The sequence below is a fragment of the Phocoena sinus genome, chromosome 12 (assembly GCF_008692025.1).
Source record: "Phocoena sinus isolate mPhoSin1 chromosome 12, mPhoSin1.pri, whole genome shotgun sequence".
NCBI lineage: Eukaryota > Metazoa > Chordata > Mammalia > Artiodactyla > Phocoenidae > Phocoena > Phocoena sinus.
Window position 1 is genome coordinate 41,573,448 of NC_045774.1, and position 18,412 is coordinate 41,591,859.

At 38.1% G+C, this 18,412-nt stretch overlaps 1 protein-coding gene across 9 annotated transcripts in view; it reads left to right on the forward strand.

Annotated features, from left to right (window-relative positions):
* MAN1A1 (mannosidase alpha class 1A member 1) overlaps window positions 1-18,412 on the forward strand; it is a 204,711-nt gene that overhangs the window by 42,640 nt on the left and 143,659 nt on the right. For all 9 annotated transcript variants that reach the window (XR_004352483.1, XR_004352485.1, XR_004352487.1 and 6 more), the window contains exons 3-4: window positions 4,886-4,982; window positions 7,517-7,632. Coding sequence is in view for 3 of the 9 variants with exons in the window: in XM_032650906.1 (XP_032506797.1) it covers window positions 4,886-4,982; window positions 7,517-7,632 (213 nt within the window). In the remaining 6 variants the exon portion in view is untranslated. The remainder of the gene's footprint in view (window positions 1-4,885; window positions 4,983-7,516; window positions 7,633-18,412) is intronic.

Genomic DNA, 18,412 nt, shown 5'->3' on the forward strand with positions numbered 1-18,412 from the left:
GGCCCAGGGACCCAGATCACTGGGTCAGACTATAGAGATTTTGTATAAGACCTCACAGGATGGCCCTGTAAGTGGGACTTGAACTTGTGTGCTTTTTAAAAGAGGCAGTGAAAGCCCCAAATCCTCATCAAACCTGTCTGGAAAAAAAAAAGTGAGATTTTCAAAAAGATTTTTAATGTGCCTTATGAGCAACTTAAGATCATGTGATTAAAGAATCAGTAAATAAAAACATTTGCTAAGGGTAGTTCTTAGCAACAAAAACGTAGGTTATGAAATCTACACATACCTGGGGAAATTCAAGCGTAGTTTTCTTTATTCATTGCTTCCCATGCCCTTGATTAGGACATAAAATTGAAACAAACTGTTAGTTACAAAATTTTTTAAAAATTGAAGTATATTTGATTTACAGTGTTGTGTTTCAGATGTACAGCAAAGTGATTCAGTTATATCACTTTAACTGAATCTTTTCAGATTCTTTTCCATTATACTTTATTACAAGATACTGAATATCGTTCCCTGTGCTGTCCAGTAGGTCCTTGTTATCTGTTTTATATATGGTAGTGTGTATCTGTTAAGCCCAAACTCCTAATTTGTCCCTGCCCGACCCTTCCCCTTTGGGAACCATAGGTTTGTTCTCAATGTCCATGACTCTGTTTCTGTTTTGTAAATAAGTTCATTTGTATCATTTCTTTAGATTCCACATATAATTGATATCATATGATACTTGTTTTTCTCTGACTTCACTTAGTAGGATAATTTCTGGGTCCATCCATGGTGCTGCAAATGGCCTTACTTCTTTCTAATGACTGAATAATATTCCATTGTATATATATAACACATCTGCTTTATCTGTTCATCTGTTGATAGACGTTTTTCCATGTCTTGGCTATTGTGAACAGTGCCACTGTAAACATTGGGGTTCACATATCTTTTCAAATTAAGAGTTTTCATCTTCCAGATATATGCCCAGGAGTGGGATTGCTAGATCATATGGTAGCTCTATTTTTAGTTTTTTAAGGAACCTCCATACTGTTCTCCATAGTGGCTGTACCAATTTACGTTCCCACCAACAGTGTAGGAGTGTTCCCTTTTCTCCACACCCTCTCCAGCGTTTATTGTTTGTAGACTTTTTGATGATGGCCATTCTGACCAGTGTGAGGCGATACCTCATTGTGGTTTTGATTTGCATTTCTCTAATGATTAGTGTTGTTGAGCATCATTTCATGGAGTTATGCACAACATTTAATTGCTTTTCTTATTGTTCTCATATTTATAAACATTTGTGAGTGTGTAAGAAGGGAAAACGTTAAGCTTCCATCTTATCTATTAGATTATAAGCATGATAGACTCATGTACATTTCCCTGCTAGTCCTTTAGCATCTTATCACGCATGGTGTAGCGGACACTCAATAAGTGGCACTAATTACGCAGCCCTGATGCCAATTGATAACAAAGTGCTAATCAAAGACTCTTCAATAAGCATAGAGTCAAGGAGAAGTCGTGCTATTTTTTGGATATTTCATGCCTAATTCCAGCTTCTCTGGGTCAAAACAAAGGATTACTGCTACAAAATCTCATTTATTTCCCTTCACACTGTATGTTAGCTGTATGACCAATGCAAATATGAATATTCAGGAAAAAATAAAATTCAAACAAAAATCTTTGGTTTGTTTTCAGTTTATCTTTTTTTTATTAGGGTTTCAGTATGGAGTTTGAAATCCTAATCAACATGGAATTTAGGCCTGTTTTAATCTTTCTACCTCAGATATCAGGCTGCCTAACCCTGATTAGAGTGATGAAAGACTACAAAACAAAATGAAGGAGCCTATGAAGATGAAGGATTAATCCTATCTATGGACATCTTTGTAGTTGAATTTTAAAAGTGACCTTCTTGTCCTGTCAGCTGCTGAGCATACTGAGTCTGGAAAGAGTAAATGCTTTCATTCTCATGGTCCCTTAGCTGGCTAGTGGCTTAATACTGTAAAATTAGAGGCTAGTAGCATTTTGATGCTTTCAAATATTTGTATGTCATAAATCTGAGTTACGAAGTTGATTGTATATATGACCTGTGAATTTAATCTCATTGTTGTTCTACACACACACAGACACAAACACACACATGAAGTCTTATTTGGCTTTAAAGTGGTAAATCATTTCCAGAGGTGACCAGCCACTGGAATCCATGACCAATATGGCTGTTCCTCATTTCACAGATTCTTGGAGAAACCACTCTTAGAGCTCCATACAGGGCACTTTGACCACATTGTTTTCTTTTTCTTTTCTAACTTTGCACATAGAAATCCCATGGGATGGGAGCCCATTTTGAGAAACGGGTCACAGCAACTTTTGAAATGTAGGCAGATAAGCAGTTGGTGTCAGATTTTCTCTTTGGGGAAAAGGAGATAAGGAAAGTTAGTATGTACTACAGTGGTAACTCAGCGAGGTTCTGTTCTAGTGGTACGTTGTATAAATGATCATTTTTGACAACAGTCTTCTAGAGGAAAGTTTTATGCTGTCTTTGAGTTATTAATAGTACATGGCACTGGTTTCGATTCAGACTTGGAGCTGAAACAAATCATCATAACATTTTTTTTTTCCTGTTCTTGCATCAGGTGTATTCCAAAAGCTTCTGAATTTATCCTTGGAATAGGAATGAAGAGTTTACCAAATACAGTACATTTAATGGGAAAACCAAGTCAAATTGAGATGTAATCTCAAGGTGTTTTTATACCTAGTGTTCATGTACCTAGTCTTTTCAGAGGCTCATTGGTTTCTGTTTCTGTGATGTGAATTTAATTGATCTCAATATAGGCTTAAAATTCAATAAGCGTGTGACTATTCGCCATGTGTGCCGTGAGCCGTCACACAGGCCATGCTCGTGTAATCCTTACATGCACCCTGTGAGGAATTACAATCCCAAGTTTTCAGATAAAGTCTCGCAAAACTCTGACTCATCCATGATTATGAGACTAATTGGTGATACGATAGGGATTATAAATCAGGTTATTTTACCTTCAAACCTTTTATACTTTCCAACAAAATTAATTTATAAGAGAAAATCTCAAAAACACTACGATGTACACATTCTATTGATTGTTAGAAGATCAGCAATCTCATTCATCAAAGGAAGATTCTGTTGCCGACTCATTAAAGGAAGTTGATGCAGTGTATGGTTAATGCCATTGTTAGCTGTATGACCAATGCAAATATGAATATTCAGGAAAAAATAAAATTCAAACAAAAATCTTTGGTTTGTTTTCAGTTTATCTTTTTTTTTATTAGGGTTTCAGTATGGAGTTTGAAATCCTAATCAACATGGAATTTAGGCCTGTTTTAATCTTTCTACCTCAGATGTCAGGCTGCCTAACCCTGATTAGAGTGATGAAGTCAGGCTTTGGAGTCAGGCCAACACAGGGATGAACCCTGGCTCCACAGCTGTGGAGAAATGTCATGACTTTGAGTAAAGTTGTTCGTGTTTTCACTTCTAGAAGTCTCAGTTTCTTCATCTACCAAACAAAGATAATACAACGCATTTCATAACGTTATAACAAGAATTGAATACTGAATTTAAAGCATTTAGCAGAGTACCCACCAGATAGTACAGACTTTTTGGTAGCTATTATTAGTAGCAGTACTGGTGAGATAGGAAGAAAATATACAAATTGATTAAAGAAAGATGTGCATTATTGTTTTCAGGGACATATGAAGACTTTCTTATTAATAAAATTGTATTGATCTCACTGCAGATTTTTAGTGAGAAACAGCCTTTACATAGTATTTATAACTTTATGTGATGCTTTTTAAGATATTTTAAAATATGGAGCCAGATTAGAATATTTCCAGATTATGTCCATATTTTAATTACTGTTGCTAATGGATTGGGAATAGTGGCATGAATAAATTCTAGACAGGTGAGGAGTCCTCAACCCTTTTAAAAAAAAGTATGCAAAAATAATTATCTACAGTCTATTCTTGGAGTCACTGAAAAAAATTTGTACAACTATTACACAATAGTTATACAAATTTTTGTATAACTTTGATAGGCTCTTAGAGAACAATTTCTCCCCTTGAAAATTATTCACTTTCTGCCAGAGTTAATATCTAGCACAATAGGTCAGAAATTAGTCTGTAAGTCAGGAGAAATTGATTGGTTTTCATTATATGTAGATAAATTAATTTTGTTAAAATTTAAAAAGGTATACAACTGATTTATGGCAGAGAGTTTGGGACTTTAAAAACATTCCTGGTACAAGGAGTCTAGGTTGGGAATATGTAGAATTAGTCTTCAGTTACATATGTATACACAGATATGTATGCAATTAAAGATTAATTATACTAAGCTGAAGTTTTCCAAAATCTATGTATACCCGTAGAGTTTCTTTTTTTCATTTCCTATAGATATTTAAAAGTATTTCTCCATATAGACTTGGTCAAGATACATCAAAGTGTTTAAAGTCATAACTTTTGAATATTTGTCTATATACTAAGTACAGAGAACCTTATGCAAAAATGTGAATTTTAAGTATGCAGTCTTTGCAGATTTAATGCATCATGAGGATGAAATAGATAAATGTAAGAATGGTTCATCCTTTTATGATAAGCTAAGTTTCTGTTGCTGAGAACTGACTTTTGAAAATATGTATATGAAATAGGATTAAATGGATTAAAAAAATCTCCACTTGTAAACATAGAGGGATGATGTGTATTTGTGTGTTATGTGTGTGTTCCAGCTTATTCATACCCTTTGTCACCCTTTTAATTATCATCCTTTTAACAAAGCAGTGAGTTTTCATGTTTTAACCTTTAGGTCTTCAATATATGATCTATTTTGAAACAAAAACATCTCAAATTCAAAATATAATCCCGTTTTCATTTCTTTTCTCAGATGATGAAACATGCTTGGAATAATTATAAACGTTATGCCTGGGGAAAAAATGAACTGAAGCCTGTATCAAAAGGAGGCCATTCAAGCAGTTTGTTTGGTGAGTAGAATGTGCTTTGGCTCCTTACTGACAGTAACTTCTCTCCAATCGACTGAACTTGTGGGTGATGGAAAAAGTTTGTGTGATCCTCCAGACTGTGTTGCTAGGAAACTTGCATACCTGATGGAGGTGTCTGCAGGGAATGTGCGTAGTGTGTCCTTCAGATAGAGCACTGGCTGCACTTTAGAACCACCTGCATCCCTTGAAAAAATACTGATGCCTGGGGCACACTTCCAGAGATCCTTATTTAATGGATATGGGCACAGTATCGTGATTTTCAGCTCCCATGTGGTACCAAGCAGAGGAGCATTTGTTGGCTGCATTAACTGCTTCCTGTCAGGTAAAAGCTGTGTCTTTATCAATAAGCTGGCCAAGGCAGCCAGCCGTGGTGACCTTCACTGTATCTCAGTGACTCTCAACATTGGCTCTAAATTTCTCCTGTTTGTGCAGTGCAAGAGAAAGTGAGGATGGAGTCGTCAGTTATTTAAACTTCCATTTATCCACTTTGGCATCATTTTATTGCTTTTGGTCCTCACAGCATCCCTCTGTGATGAGTACTCTAGGTATTAAAAACATTCCCATCGTGGAGGTGCTAGGTAACAGAAGTGTTAGGTAGATTCCTTGGGTCACAGAGCTACCCAATGCCCTTCTCACTGAACTCAATTCCTCTTCAGTTCCCACAATTTTGTCTATAAGTAACAGGATGAAGAGGAGGGAACCTTGGTCTGATGCTTCTGAATTCACCATAGAAAAGGTGACTTTCTATACTTTAACTAAAGGTGTTAAATAGTATCAAATCATATAACAACAGTATCAGCTGACACTATGTGCCACGTGCCATTTGTGCATCTTCTCATTTAACCTCATTATTATATGTATTTTATAGATGAGAAATACGAAGCTGAGAGAACAGCTTGCCCAGTGTTAGCCACCTACTAACTGGCTGAGCTGGGACTTGAACCCACATGTGGCTAAGGTCAGAGTCTGCTCCTAATCACCCCATTATGCTTTTCCATTTATTTAGGACCTTCCATGTGTTTGGCTCTCTTTCCAGCACTGGTGTTAAGAAACACAATACAAGTCTCTGCAAAGTTCATGACCTAGTGCAGAAGACGTGTGTGTAGATAGTGAATTATCAAAGCACCAGGTGGTTCAATAGATATTCATAGGAAGTTCTGAAGAACCATAGGCTCTCTGGTAGGGAGAAAGGCATTGCAGGAATGGTTAGGGAGAGCTGGAAGAGTGGGGAAAAGGCTGGCTGGTCGATCACAGTGACACACTTTAGAGATGAAAAGAGCCACACCTGGAGTCGTGGCAGTACAAGTGATTTCGGATGTTACTAGAGTAGTGTTTTTGAGGACACGGTGACTAGTTAACGTGGGTGATGGGAGGTAGGAATTGAAGAGAGAAACTCAGAAACTTCATGCAGACTCAAAGGTCTTAATTTTTTATTGTTTACTATAACTTTAAAAAATTTTTAATTCTATTTTTGCTTTTATCTCTATAAGTTGTTCATAGTATTAAGACGGCAGTTTTGTGTAAATTTGCCATAGTCTTTTTTTTTTTTTTTTTGCGGGACGCGGGCCTCTCACCGCTGTGGCCTCTCCCCATTGCGGAGCACAGGCTCCGGACGCGCAGGCTCAGCGGCCATGGCTCACGGGCCCAGCCGCTTCACAGCATGTGGGATCCTCCCGGACCGGGGCACGACCCCGTGTCCCCTGCATCGGCAGGCGGACTGTCAACCACTGTGCCACCAGGGAAGCCCACCATAGTCTTTATCGAAGAGATTAGTTGGCTCTCTGTTAATACAGTGATAGTTTTTTAATTTATTATTAAGCCTTAAAAACATACTGATTCTCTTAGTATGGAATGTGGAGGTGAATAAGACATGACTTCTCTATTCTAAGGAAGTTTACAGACTAAAAGGAGATGCATAAAAGTAGTTATAATGGAAGACAAAAAGTGGTGAGTGCAAGAGCAATGTAAAGACTTCCTGCCGAGGGAGTTCAGAGGAAATACATGAGAGTCACGACTGGCTAGGAGGATGGGAGGAGAAGTTAGGATCAGTCAGGGCTGCAAAAAGAGGGGGTAGAATTCCATTTTTGAGTAATGGTTTCTTAGAGCTATCACTAAACAATTTTAGATCTAATTATAGTCAAAGAGTTTTGCACAGGTGCACTTTGATGTAATTACATTAAAATTAATAAGTGTGTTGCTCCTTGGTTTCAGGTCTTTTTTTTTTTTTTCTTGCTAGAGAATGCAATCCCAAATGAAATTTCTAAGAGATTCATTTTCTGCAACTCAGAAGAGACTTTAAAGATTAGTGTACCAATCTATAGCCTGTGATAGTTTTTAGTTTGGTTTCGATGCAACTTTTCAATTTTCTTTCACTGAAAGATGTTTAGACTGTGTTCAGTATTCTTGTTTACCAGTAAATTCAGTATTATCCACTTCCTTTCCAAGGTGTGGTCAATGTGCATGTATGGATCTGTCAAAGGTGTTTTACTGAGTAAATATTTTTCTGATATTTTCAGGTAATATCCAAGGAGCAACAATAGTAGATGCCCTAGATACACTTTTTATTATGAAAATGAAAGACGAATTTGAAGAGGCAAAAGCATGGGTTGACGAAAATCTAAATTTTAATATGGTAAGTTAAAAAAAGCTGCCAATTCAGTTCTTAAATTTCAGTTAACATAAATAAATTCTCCTGTGGGGCAGATTATTGTACTGTACCCTAGCAGAAACAAATAATGCAGTTTTAAGTAGTATCATACTATATTCTTAACTTGCCCTCCCTTACTACACAAATCCATGCCTTTGTTTTTTGGCACACTAAGAGTAAGGAAAAAGAAATTAATATTTATTAAGACCTACATGTGCCAAGTGTTCTTGTTCAAGTCTCACAACAACCCTGTGAGATGGGTATTATTTTCACACCTTTACAGATTAGAAATCGGAGCCTCAGAGGCTTATCTAGACCACACAACTAGTTGTGTGTCAGGGCTGTGAGCCTAACAGAGGTCTGTGTGACTCAGTGCTCAATGCTTTTGCACTGCACCATGGTGCGTTATTGTGACTTTGTTAGATGAACGTTTGTTGAATGGAGCCCAGGGTGCCATGGTGAGCTGCAGTTCAATGAAAGACCACAAAAGAAATTGAAATAGAGAAGTTTATTACTTAACAGGTCTTGAGAAGGTACATGACTCACCCGCAGGGGCCACACAGGGAGATCAAGGCACACTACAGACAGACAGAAAGACAGGACCTGGGGCACATGCCGTTATGAGGGTGGGTGAAGTGCTTTGGGGTTCCAAAGCTAAGGCCAAATTGGTCAATTCAAACCAATTGGTAAGCTCCACAGTGGTCTTTTCTAAGGGGTGCACAAGGGGAAGACCCTGGGAGGTGGGGGAGACATGATCACAGAGGGAGTCATATCAGGAACTGACATTTGCTTGGGACTCTGGGGCTGTTAATCGAGGGCACACTCTTGCATGAGGGGCTAGTGTCCATTTAAAGCTCCTGCAAGACACTTGGCAAAACAAAATGGCTGCCGAGTCAGTAATACCATGAAGTAGCTCATCTCAACACTCTACTGCATCCAGGAGCAGCTGCATCCACTTTCCCATAAGTAAGCCTTTAACCTTTGTTGATTGTAGACCCTTATCAGTTTAAACTTTTTTTTTTTTTTTGGCCACATCATGTGCATGAGGGATCTTAGTTCCCTGACCAGGGATTGAACCCACGCCCCCTGCAGTGGAAGCTCAGAGTCCTAACCACTGGATTGCCAGGGAATTCCCAGTATAACCTTTTGTCAATTTATATATGAAATATTTTTTTAAATTTCATATATGTACTATCATTTTTAGCAAACCTCAATACCCACTGTACACCAAGGAAAAGGTTCATAATTAAGGACAGTGGACTCTTCTATTACTACTTCTTGATAATTAAGGAGGGCTACATCTTGTTAGAGCTAATCTAATTCCACAGTCATTGCTTTACCTTGTAATGAGGTTGACAGAGAGCTTGTTTTAAGAACAGGAAAAGTTGACCCTGGTGTTTTTGAGTCATTCACTTATGTTTGCGTTATTGGTGTTTTTTTAAGTTCAGTTATACATACACGCACATACACACGTGTGTGTGTGTGTGTGTGTGTGTATTCTTTTTCAGATTCTTTTCCATTATAGGTTATTCCAAAATACTAAATATAGTTGCCTGTGCTATGCAGTAGGTCCTTGTTGTTTATCCATTTTATATATAGTAGTATGTATCTGTTAATCCCAAATTCCCAGTTTATCCCTCCCCCTTTCCTCTTTGGTAACCATAAGTTCGTTTTCTATGTCTGTGAGTCTATTTCTGTTTCATAAATAAGTTCATTTGTATCATTTTTTTAGATTCCACATATAAATGGTATCGTGATATTTGTCTTTCTCTGCCTCACTTATTTCACTATTGGTATTATTTTTAATCTGAGATTACTTTGCAAAAATTCTTGTAAGCCTCTTGTCTATCTGGTAAGCATTTGATAATATCTGTAAATCTCCATAACCAATCACAAGTAACATGCAGTATGTTGAGAATGGACAAAGAAAGGGTGTTTCCCTGCTGACCCCTCTGCTTTGTGGAGCTCCTGTTCTCCCACAGACCAAGTGAGAATACCAACATAGTTCAGAGTGTAAAGGTAGCATAAAGCTGAGTCTTTTTCCTACCTCTTTGGATTAAAAAATGTATATAAATTAAAAGTTTTAACATTTTGTTCCTGCTCCTCTAATTAATTGCCATATGTACCCCGTTTTGGAGATCACTGACTTAAAGTACAAGCAGATGAGTCTGTGTCTAATCTGCCTTATAATTGAATTTAGAATATAAAGGAGACAGTATTCCAATACAAAGGGACCTTGGAGATTGATGTGTTCAGTCTTTTTATTTTAAATATGAGAAAACAGGCCCAAGGAGTGAGGGATTTTGTAAGGTTCTACAGCTCTTTGGTTGAATATGACGTCTGGTAGCTCAGATATTACCAATAGAACTGAGTGTGAAAAATTAAGGCAATGAACAAAAAATTAGATTTCCTTCTGAGGGTTTATTGTTTCTTAATAATACTTTTTTCCTGCCTTGTTATTTTTGAGTAAATTCAGCTACCTACCAGTAAATAATAATGAGCTTGTCTTCAGCTTATATATGGAGGAGAGAATGGAAAATGTGTTTCCTCCACCGTCCCTCACCTCCAGAAAGGTAGGGGAATGAGAACTAGATTCTTCCAGAGTCTAATGATGGAAGACGGGAAAGTAGACTTTAGTGACATGAGACCCGAATAGTGTCCAGGTCCCTTGTCTGGCATATATAGCATTACTGCCCCAAACCTCCCCCAAATATGGCAGCAGTTCTTTGCTTTCATGCCCAGTGGTAGCCTGAGAAACTCTGGAATCATTTATTTAAAAGGACTAAGCAAAAAGGCCTCTCAAGGTAATAGACAAGGTAACAGAAGGCAGTTGGCTGGCCTCAGACCATGAGCAGGTGACATGAATGTATTCCATGGACCGTGGGGACCTATTAGGAAGCAGAGGGAAACCAATAGAGGATATCAGAGTATTTATTTATTTATTTTTATAAATTTATTTTTTTATTTTTGGCTGCATTGGGTCTTTGTTGCTGCACGCAGGCTTTCTCTAGTTGGGGCGAGCGGGGCTACTCTTCGTTGCGGTGCGCGGGCTTCTCATCGCGGTGGCTTCTCTTGTTGCAGAGCATGGGCTCTAGGCGCACGGGCTTCAGTAGTTGTGGCACTTGGGCTCAGTAGTGGTGGCTCGCGGGCTCTAGAGCACAGGCTCAGTAGTTGTGGCGCATGGGCTTAGTTGCTCTGCGGCATGTGGGATCTTCCCGGACCAGGACTCAAACCTGTGTCCCCTGCATTGGCAGACGGATTCTTAACCACTGCACCATCAGAGAAGCCCGGAGTATTTAGAAGAGAAGAAGAGCAAATTCTTTGGCTTCCTTACTTGTAAGATAAAGGGATTAGGCTATAGGTTGAGTGATGGCTAAGATACTGAGCTTCGTTTCTTTAAAATTGTATTTTTGTATTTTTATAAGATTTTATTCAATGAGTTGAAAGATTTTTATGTAAAAATATCGTTTAAAGACTGTTATTGATAGTCTTGGGTTATACCCTTCAAAATATACTTTAAAAATATACTTTTAAAAGCCATAGTCACAGGTCTCGAATTTCTGTTTATTTTACTATTCCTAATTTGAAAGGTCTTGAAACATATTTGTTGCAGTTCTTTCTTTGGGTATTGCCATATTTTCCTTTGAAAATATAAAAGTTTATCAATAATATCTAAATGATAATACTTCCCATATCAAAATTAATAACAAACATAAATTCAAGACAGCTATCTTGATTTACTCTCCTAATCATTTTTTTTTTTTTGGCCGCGTTGGGTCTTCGTTGCTGCTCGCGGGCTTTCTCTAGTTGTGGCAAGCGGGCTTAGTAGTTGTGGCTCTTAGTTGCAGTGCACATGCTTCTCATTGCAGTGGCTTCTCTTGTTTTGGAGCACAGGCTCTAGGTGCGCGGGCTTCAGCAATTGTGGCACATGGGCTCAGTAGTTGTAACTCTCAGGCTCTAGAGCACAGGCTCAGTAGCTGTGGCACATGGGCTTAGTTGCTCCATGGCATGTGGGATCTTCCTGGACCAGGGATCGAACCCGTGTCCCCTGCAGATTCTTAACCACTGTGCAACCGGGGAAGTCCCATCTCCTAATCATCTTAAAGTGCTTCAACTTACAATTTTCTAGTTGGTTTTATTATGTCCCATTAGAGAATTTGTCTTGTATTCACTCTTTCTACCCACAGATTCAAGTGATTATGTCAACAATTACACTGTTTTTTTTCCTGAAAAATAACAGAGGTATTGGCGGCAACAGTGACTTTATTTTTTAGTTTAAAGGTCCAGATTGGTCTCTTATCCAACCGGAATGCCATCCTATTCTTCAGGAAAATAAGCTGTAGGGTTCTCTATCTGAAGGTTTTAAATGGATCTCAAAAAGCAACTTTGGATCTTCTTGAATGCCTGAATGAGTTTTTGACTTAGGTCCAGAGCTCCATGCCATGGAGCATGAAAGAAGTGACATTTGCCTTAGTATTGCTCTTGTAAAAGCTCTGTTTTAGAGCAGCATTACATCCTAATGGTGCAGATAACTGAGTTACTTATCCTGTCGGATGGAGTTATTTAATTTGAAATTCTATCCGAATGCTAATCAGTGTCTGCTAAGGGTGATGATTTGGGTTTTGGCTATAAGGATACTGATCTGTTCCCTCTGACCATAATTAGTGATACATAGATTGAACTGCTACTTGAGGGTCCTTCTGGACCTTCATGGTGAAACCAATCTACTGACAGAGAGAAGATGTTGATCTTGCCTATCTTTGTGGCCCAAAGAATTTGCACTTTGTTCATCTAAAGAGATTTATCATGTTACTTAAATATGAAGTTAAAAGCTGCTCAGACGTATGTTATACTAAGCTATAAAGTATAATGTTGCTATTTAATCTGTTAAAAGGAGTTGTAATCCTCAGAATGTTAATACAACACATACTTTCAAGTACCATTTATAAATGAATGTGTATGCTAAGCCTAAACATAGGCAAGGCTTATAGGCAATAACCTCTCTTTAAGCAATGGGTTTGTAAAGTCTCATGTTTCCACTGGTTCTCAGTAAGGTAAAGCATAGTTACCATATGTTAGTAGCGGAGCAATTGTTATTAAACAATAATTGCATTGGTTTGTAGTGGGACAGTTGTTATTAATGCTTGCTTGTTCCTCGCTTATAGCTCATTGAGTAGAAAGCTGACAGGATGTTTGGAGGAATAGCTAGCAAAGAAGTATTCTCTGATCTTAGGGCTCAGAGAAATACTCTTTAAAAAAACCAACTCTAATAATTGGGGCCAAACACTGAAAAGAGGATTAAGATATTTCTGAAAATGAAAGTTCTTTTCCAAGAAGTCTTTTTCAATTTAATGCAATCAATCAGACCTGCCCTGCTGTATGGAATCATAAGTTAAGAATTAAGGAGAGGGCTTGCCTGGTGGCGCAGTGGTTGAGAGTCTGCCTGCCGATGCAGGGGACACGGGTTCGTGCCCCGGTCCGGGAAGATCCCACATGCCGCGGAACGGCTGGGCCTGCGTGTCCGGAGCCTATGCTCCACAACGGCAGAGGCCACAACAGTGAGAGGCCCGCGTACAGCAAAAAAAAAAAAGAATTAAGGAGAATTCCTTAAATTTGATGCAGGTTTGATTCTGAATAATTATCATAAGGCCTGAAGGTGCAAAGAAACAATATATCTATTCTTCAAGGAAAGTCTGCGCCTCTGTAGTTCTGCAGTCAAAAACTGTGGCTGAATCTGTTCTCCAACCTAAATTTGTTATTAAAATGGTCAAGCCCATTATTATCTATCATTTTATAGATAATTTTGGTAAATAAGTTGCTTATAAAAAATACAACCTAATTTCTCTGAGTTATTTAAAATACTATCTTGTAAGAGGTTGATCTTTTAGGCACTCAGGTTGAAACAAGGATTTTGAAGTGTTCACTTTCCCTCTTGTCTGGATATGGTTAGATTCTTCATGCCTGTGAGCTCCTGATCTGTTTATCTGAAGGACACCTTTCCCAGTAGAGAGATGGAAGATAACGTGAAGGGTGGGGGGAGGGAGCCATACAAAATGGTTTATTGAATTAAACTTTTTTCCATTTTAGCAAGTTTTATCACTTTATCTCACAATTTTACATATACGTATAGTAAGCCAGAGGACAGCAATACTAAAGAAAGGGATAAACTTAAGGTGGAAATTATCAGTCTAAGACACCTAAAGCAATATGAGAGATAAGTAGTGAATCCTAGTTTTTCCATGATTTCACCTCTTGATTTTAGATGTATGTATTTATGTATGATTTATGTATGATTCTGGTTAAGTGTGTTCTTTGATTCAAAGGCTGTTGGTAGAGGAAACTCAAAGTGAAAGAGCAGTTTCTCCAGTCCACATGGTTTTGTGGGTAGGCCTTAAGCCAAAAATATCCACCTTCCACTTGCTCATCAATTGTGAAATTAACTAGCAGGTGCTTGCAGTTTAAACAAAGACTGGATCTGCTTCTCAGACTGGTGCTCACATACAGCTATGTACTAGAAGCCATGGACTACGTGGGGCATATTCCTGGAATGTGACCTTACTTAAAGATTTAAGGGATTTAATCTCATTTAAAACAAACACAGATTGAAGGAGACTACAAAATCTACATTGTTAAGATAAATCCAAAAGATTTTAGTGTTGCAGGCTGTTTGGGGCTTCCCTCCTTTACATACTGTTCTCTGCCTGCCCTAACCCCTCTCCTGTCATTAGGGTAAGTCACTGGAAAAGTTTTAGAACATCTTAAAAAATGCTGCATGAATATTAATAGGATGCATATCTTCATTTAGATTTAATAAGTTTATTTTAATGGAAATCAGAGTCAGAAGTTTATAAAATTGGCCTCAAACCCTCAGATTGTAGAAGTTCACTTCTGAAAACCCAGATATCGTATAAAATGTATCAAGCCCAAAAGGAAGCTTGGTCAGGATACTGTATTTCAAAAGAGGATTTGAAACATGACTCCCATGAGAGTCAGAGAAGGTATATCAGTTTGCATTCTCGTATTCAGAAGATTATGATTCTGGAGTTTCTGATTTTCCAAGAACCCCTGAGGAAGCTAGGCCTTATTGGTTTACTTAAGCTGAGCTTTTGTGCAGTGGTAATGGCACTTATTTTATTGAGTACTTTACCCGTGGCAGGCATTGTGCATGGTGCTTTACATTCATGGACTTGTAGCGCCTTGTACGAAATGCACTGTCCCTTTTTACAAATGAGAAAACCAAGGCTCAGAGAGAATATGTGACTTGCCTGGGATCTTGCACTCAGTGGGCTCCTGAACCAACCTTCAGTCCCAGGCCTTTCTGACTCTAAGGTAGTGTTTTGATAGTCTGCTGCCCGCAGTTGAGCCAGCCAATTTATGTTTTTATCTTCTTAGTGTTTTTCATCAAAGGATCTGTAAAGAGTGACCTGAAGTGTATAAATTTCAGTCTGCTGACCTAAAACATAATATAACCCAAAATGTTAAGAGCTCTCAAATTAAGGTTTCTAAATAATTTAGATTTAACTTTGGAAAAAAAAAAAGTAGAAAATACTATATGCTGGGAATTCAAATGTAATTTTGGTTTTCAAAAGAAGGTAGATATGATGACTGTTGAATACAGCTAATGGTGATGTGACTTCCTGAGCGAGATCTTGAAAGACAAGAACACAAGTAACTGGGAACCTGTATGGATTCACTAACAAGCCAGATTTGCTTCTTGGATAGGCTCACCAAACCGTTAGATCCGAGAAATTCAAAAGACAAAGCACTGACCTTGAGCGTGGCACTTTGCAAAACCGTCTCTCAGTATCTTACAGACAGCGGAAGATAAATAGAATTTAGGTTCTAGAATACATTGCTGGATCAATAACTGGTTGTACCCAGTAGGTGACTGATGTCTTGCTGAAGATGTATTTATGATGGTGTTTGACATGGTTCAGTCTTCTACCATGCAGTAATTTTCATCAGATGTTTATATAAAAGTCCTGATTATCCAAAATTTTCATAGGAGGAAAAGAGAATGAATGTATATCAAATGAAGCCAAAGCTAGTATAAGAATATAAAATCATCTTAACAGACTTCAGTAGGCAGAAACGTGGAGGACTATTCTTAGGTTTAAAAACTGAAAAACACAAGTACAAATTGAGAATGATAGGATTTGAGGGTTTTATTTATTAGATTTTATTATTAGACGTTGTTACCTTTAGACATAAGAAGTATAGCTGTGTGAGCCAAAACAAATTAATGATTCGCTTTCTCTTTCCTTATCAGTAATTTTGTGGAATATTAAAGCTTTTACCAATATTTGTGTAATACTCATTCAGAGTAATACACATCACAGATAAATTGTTCCCATGTAAAGTACTTTAATCAAATTGTATTAGGTGCATATTACAAATTATGAAATGCAATTGAACGAACTCACCAGAGTCTTATATTATGATGCTTTTGCCTAACTCTGGCCTAGTATGTGTCTCTCCCAAGTAATATTCATGACCTTCCTTTTGCAAGAAATTTTTTGAAAAATTTTTTTAACTTAAGCAATTACTTAGCTTTAATTTGTTAGATCCTTATACCTTTTTAGAGAAAGCATGTGGAAATTAAAGAAAATATACCTCTTTTTTTTCTTCTGGAATTGTTTTCGCCCACTAAAATGTAGACTCCATGAATTTGAGGACCTTATGAGTCTTCATTGCCATGTCCCTAGAACCTAGGACAGTGCCTGACACATAGTAGTTGCTTAATAAATGTTAAAGGAAATAATATCTCAGATGATTGTGACTAAGCTGATCTGCTGGATATGTGACTCCATATATTAGTTTGCTGTTAGCCCCTTTTATTTCAGCGAATTGTTTGACACCAGGCAAAAGTGAACAATTACTGGGTAGGCCTAACAAACATGAAAAGAAGCTAACAAAAGCTTGAAGCTGAAACCATACACAAGCCCCTGTGTCCCTATCCTCTGAAGCAAAAGGCTTTTTCTTTAGTCTTCTAGGCCTCCCCTGAGTCTCAAAAGGCTGGCTGAAGAGTTAATGATCAGGAAATATGAAGATGTAGAAACAAAGAATAGCTGTTGGGCCAGGAAACTGGTAACAAGTTAGACTATAAATCCGCCACATCACAGAATCACCGAGTTCCCAGTCCCCTGAAAGATATACATAAAGGCCTGGCACACATTCCTATGTTCTTTTTACAGGAAGCAGGCCCACACCAGATGAAAACTGCTGACCACAAGCACATAGACCCTAGGCCATTTGAAACCAGAAGGTTGATGACGCTTGAAATTTCACCTTGATGCCAACCAATCCGAGAATGGTGCACGAGCTGATCACACACCCTGCAGCCCCTCCCTCACACTGCCTTTAAAACCCCTCCCCTGAAAGCCATCGAGAGTTCCGGTCTTTTGAGCACGCGCTGCTCATTCTTGTTGCTTAGTGCCCTACAGTAAACGTTGTACTCTCCTTTACCACACACAACATGGTGTCAGTAGATTGGCTTTAGTGTGTGTGGGCAAGTGGACCCAAGTTTGGTTCGGTAACAAAGTGTACCTACCATCTATTGTAGGTTAGCTGTGCTAAATTATCTAGTAATAGAATGTAGGACAGATCCATGTAGTAGTCAAATATTGTAAAATAATAAAAGTATTGGCAATAATTACTAATTATATGCCACAATTATATGACCATTAATAAAGATACTTGATGCATTATCATGTGAGGTGATATAGGAGTCAGGATAACAGCTCTAAACCAGGAATCAGAGTAGTCAAGTTTAAATCCTGATTCAACCACTTATTTATTTATTTATTTATTTTGTGGTATGCGGGCCTCTCACTGTTGTGGCCTCTCCCGTTGCGGAGCACAGGCTCCAGACGCGCAGGTTCAGTGGCCATGGCTCACGGGCCCAGCCGCTCCGCGGCATGTGGGATCTTCCCGGACCGGGGCAGGAACCCGCGTCCCCTGCATCGGCAGGCAGACTCTCAACCGCTGCGCCACCAGGGAACCCCTCAACCACTTATTAGTTGTCTGACCTTAAGAAAGTCATAGTAACCACTATAAATCTCAGTTTCTCCGTTTGTAAAATGGATGTAAGAATAGTAATTATTTCACACGGTTGATATAAGACTAAATGACATAGTCCATGTAGAGATTAGCACAGGATATAGAGCTTTGTAAATAATAATAAAAGCAAGCTATTATTGATGTATATAAGAGCTGTTTTAACAAGGTACAACATATATTATTATAATCTCCTTTATGCAAAGATAAAATTTCTTCTCAGAGAAATGTGATCATCCCAGACCACAGACAGAACATTTGGGAACCAGTACTAGAACGCAAGTCACTCCAGCTTCAAATCCTATTTACATTCTAGCTGTGCTACTTTAAAATGGTGTGGGAAGAATTCTAGAATAATGTTGAACTACCAGCAAAAGTATGAAGAGTCTGAATGGTCTTTCGGGAAGAAAAACTGGCAAATGAATAAAATAACACAGAATAGAAAAATAGAATGTCCTGGGCCTGTCGCATCTGCCCAAAGAATATTGAGTATTGTATCTAGTGTTGAATAGAGGGAGGAAATAACTTCATTTTATAAATATTTTTATAATTGTTATTTTAAGAGTCAAAATTTTTTGATCTATTTACATGTGTTTTGACACTGTTAGAAGGCAGGGCTTTTCCCTCTTGTGTATAAATTTCTCTGGGCAAGCACGTAGGATTGAACAAAATTTAAATATTTCGTGCACTTCATCATGGTGATATTTTT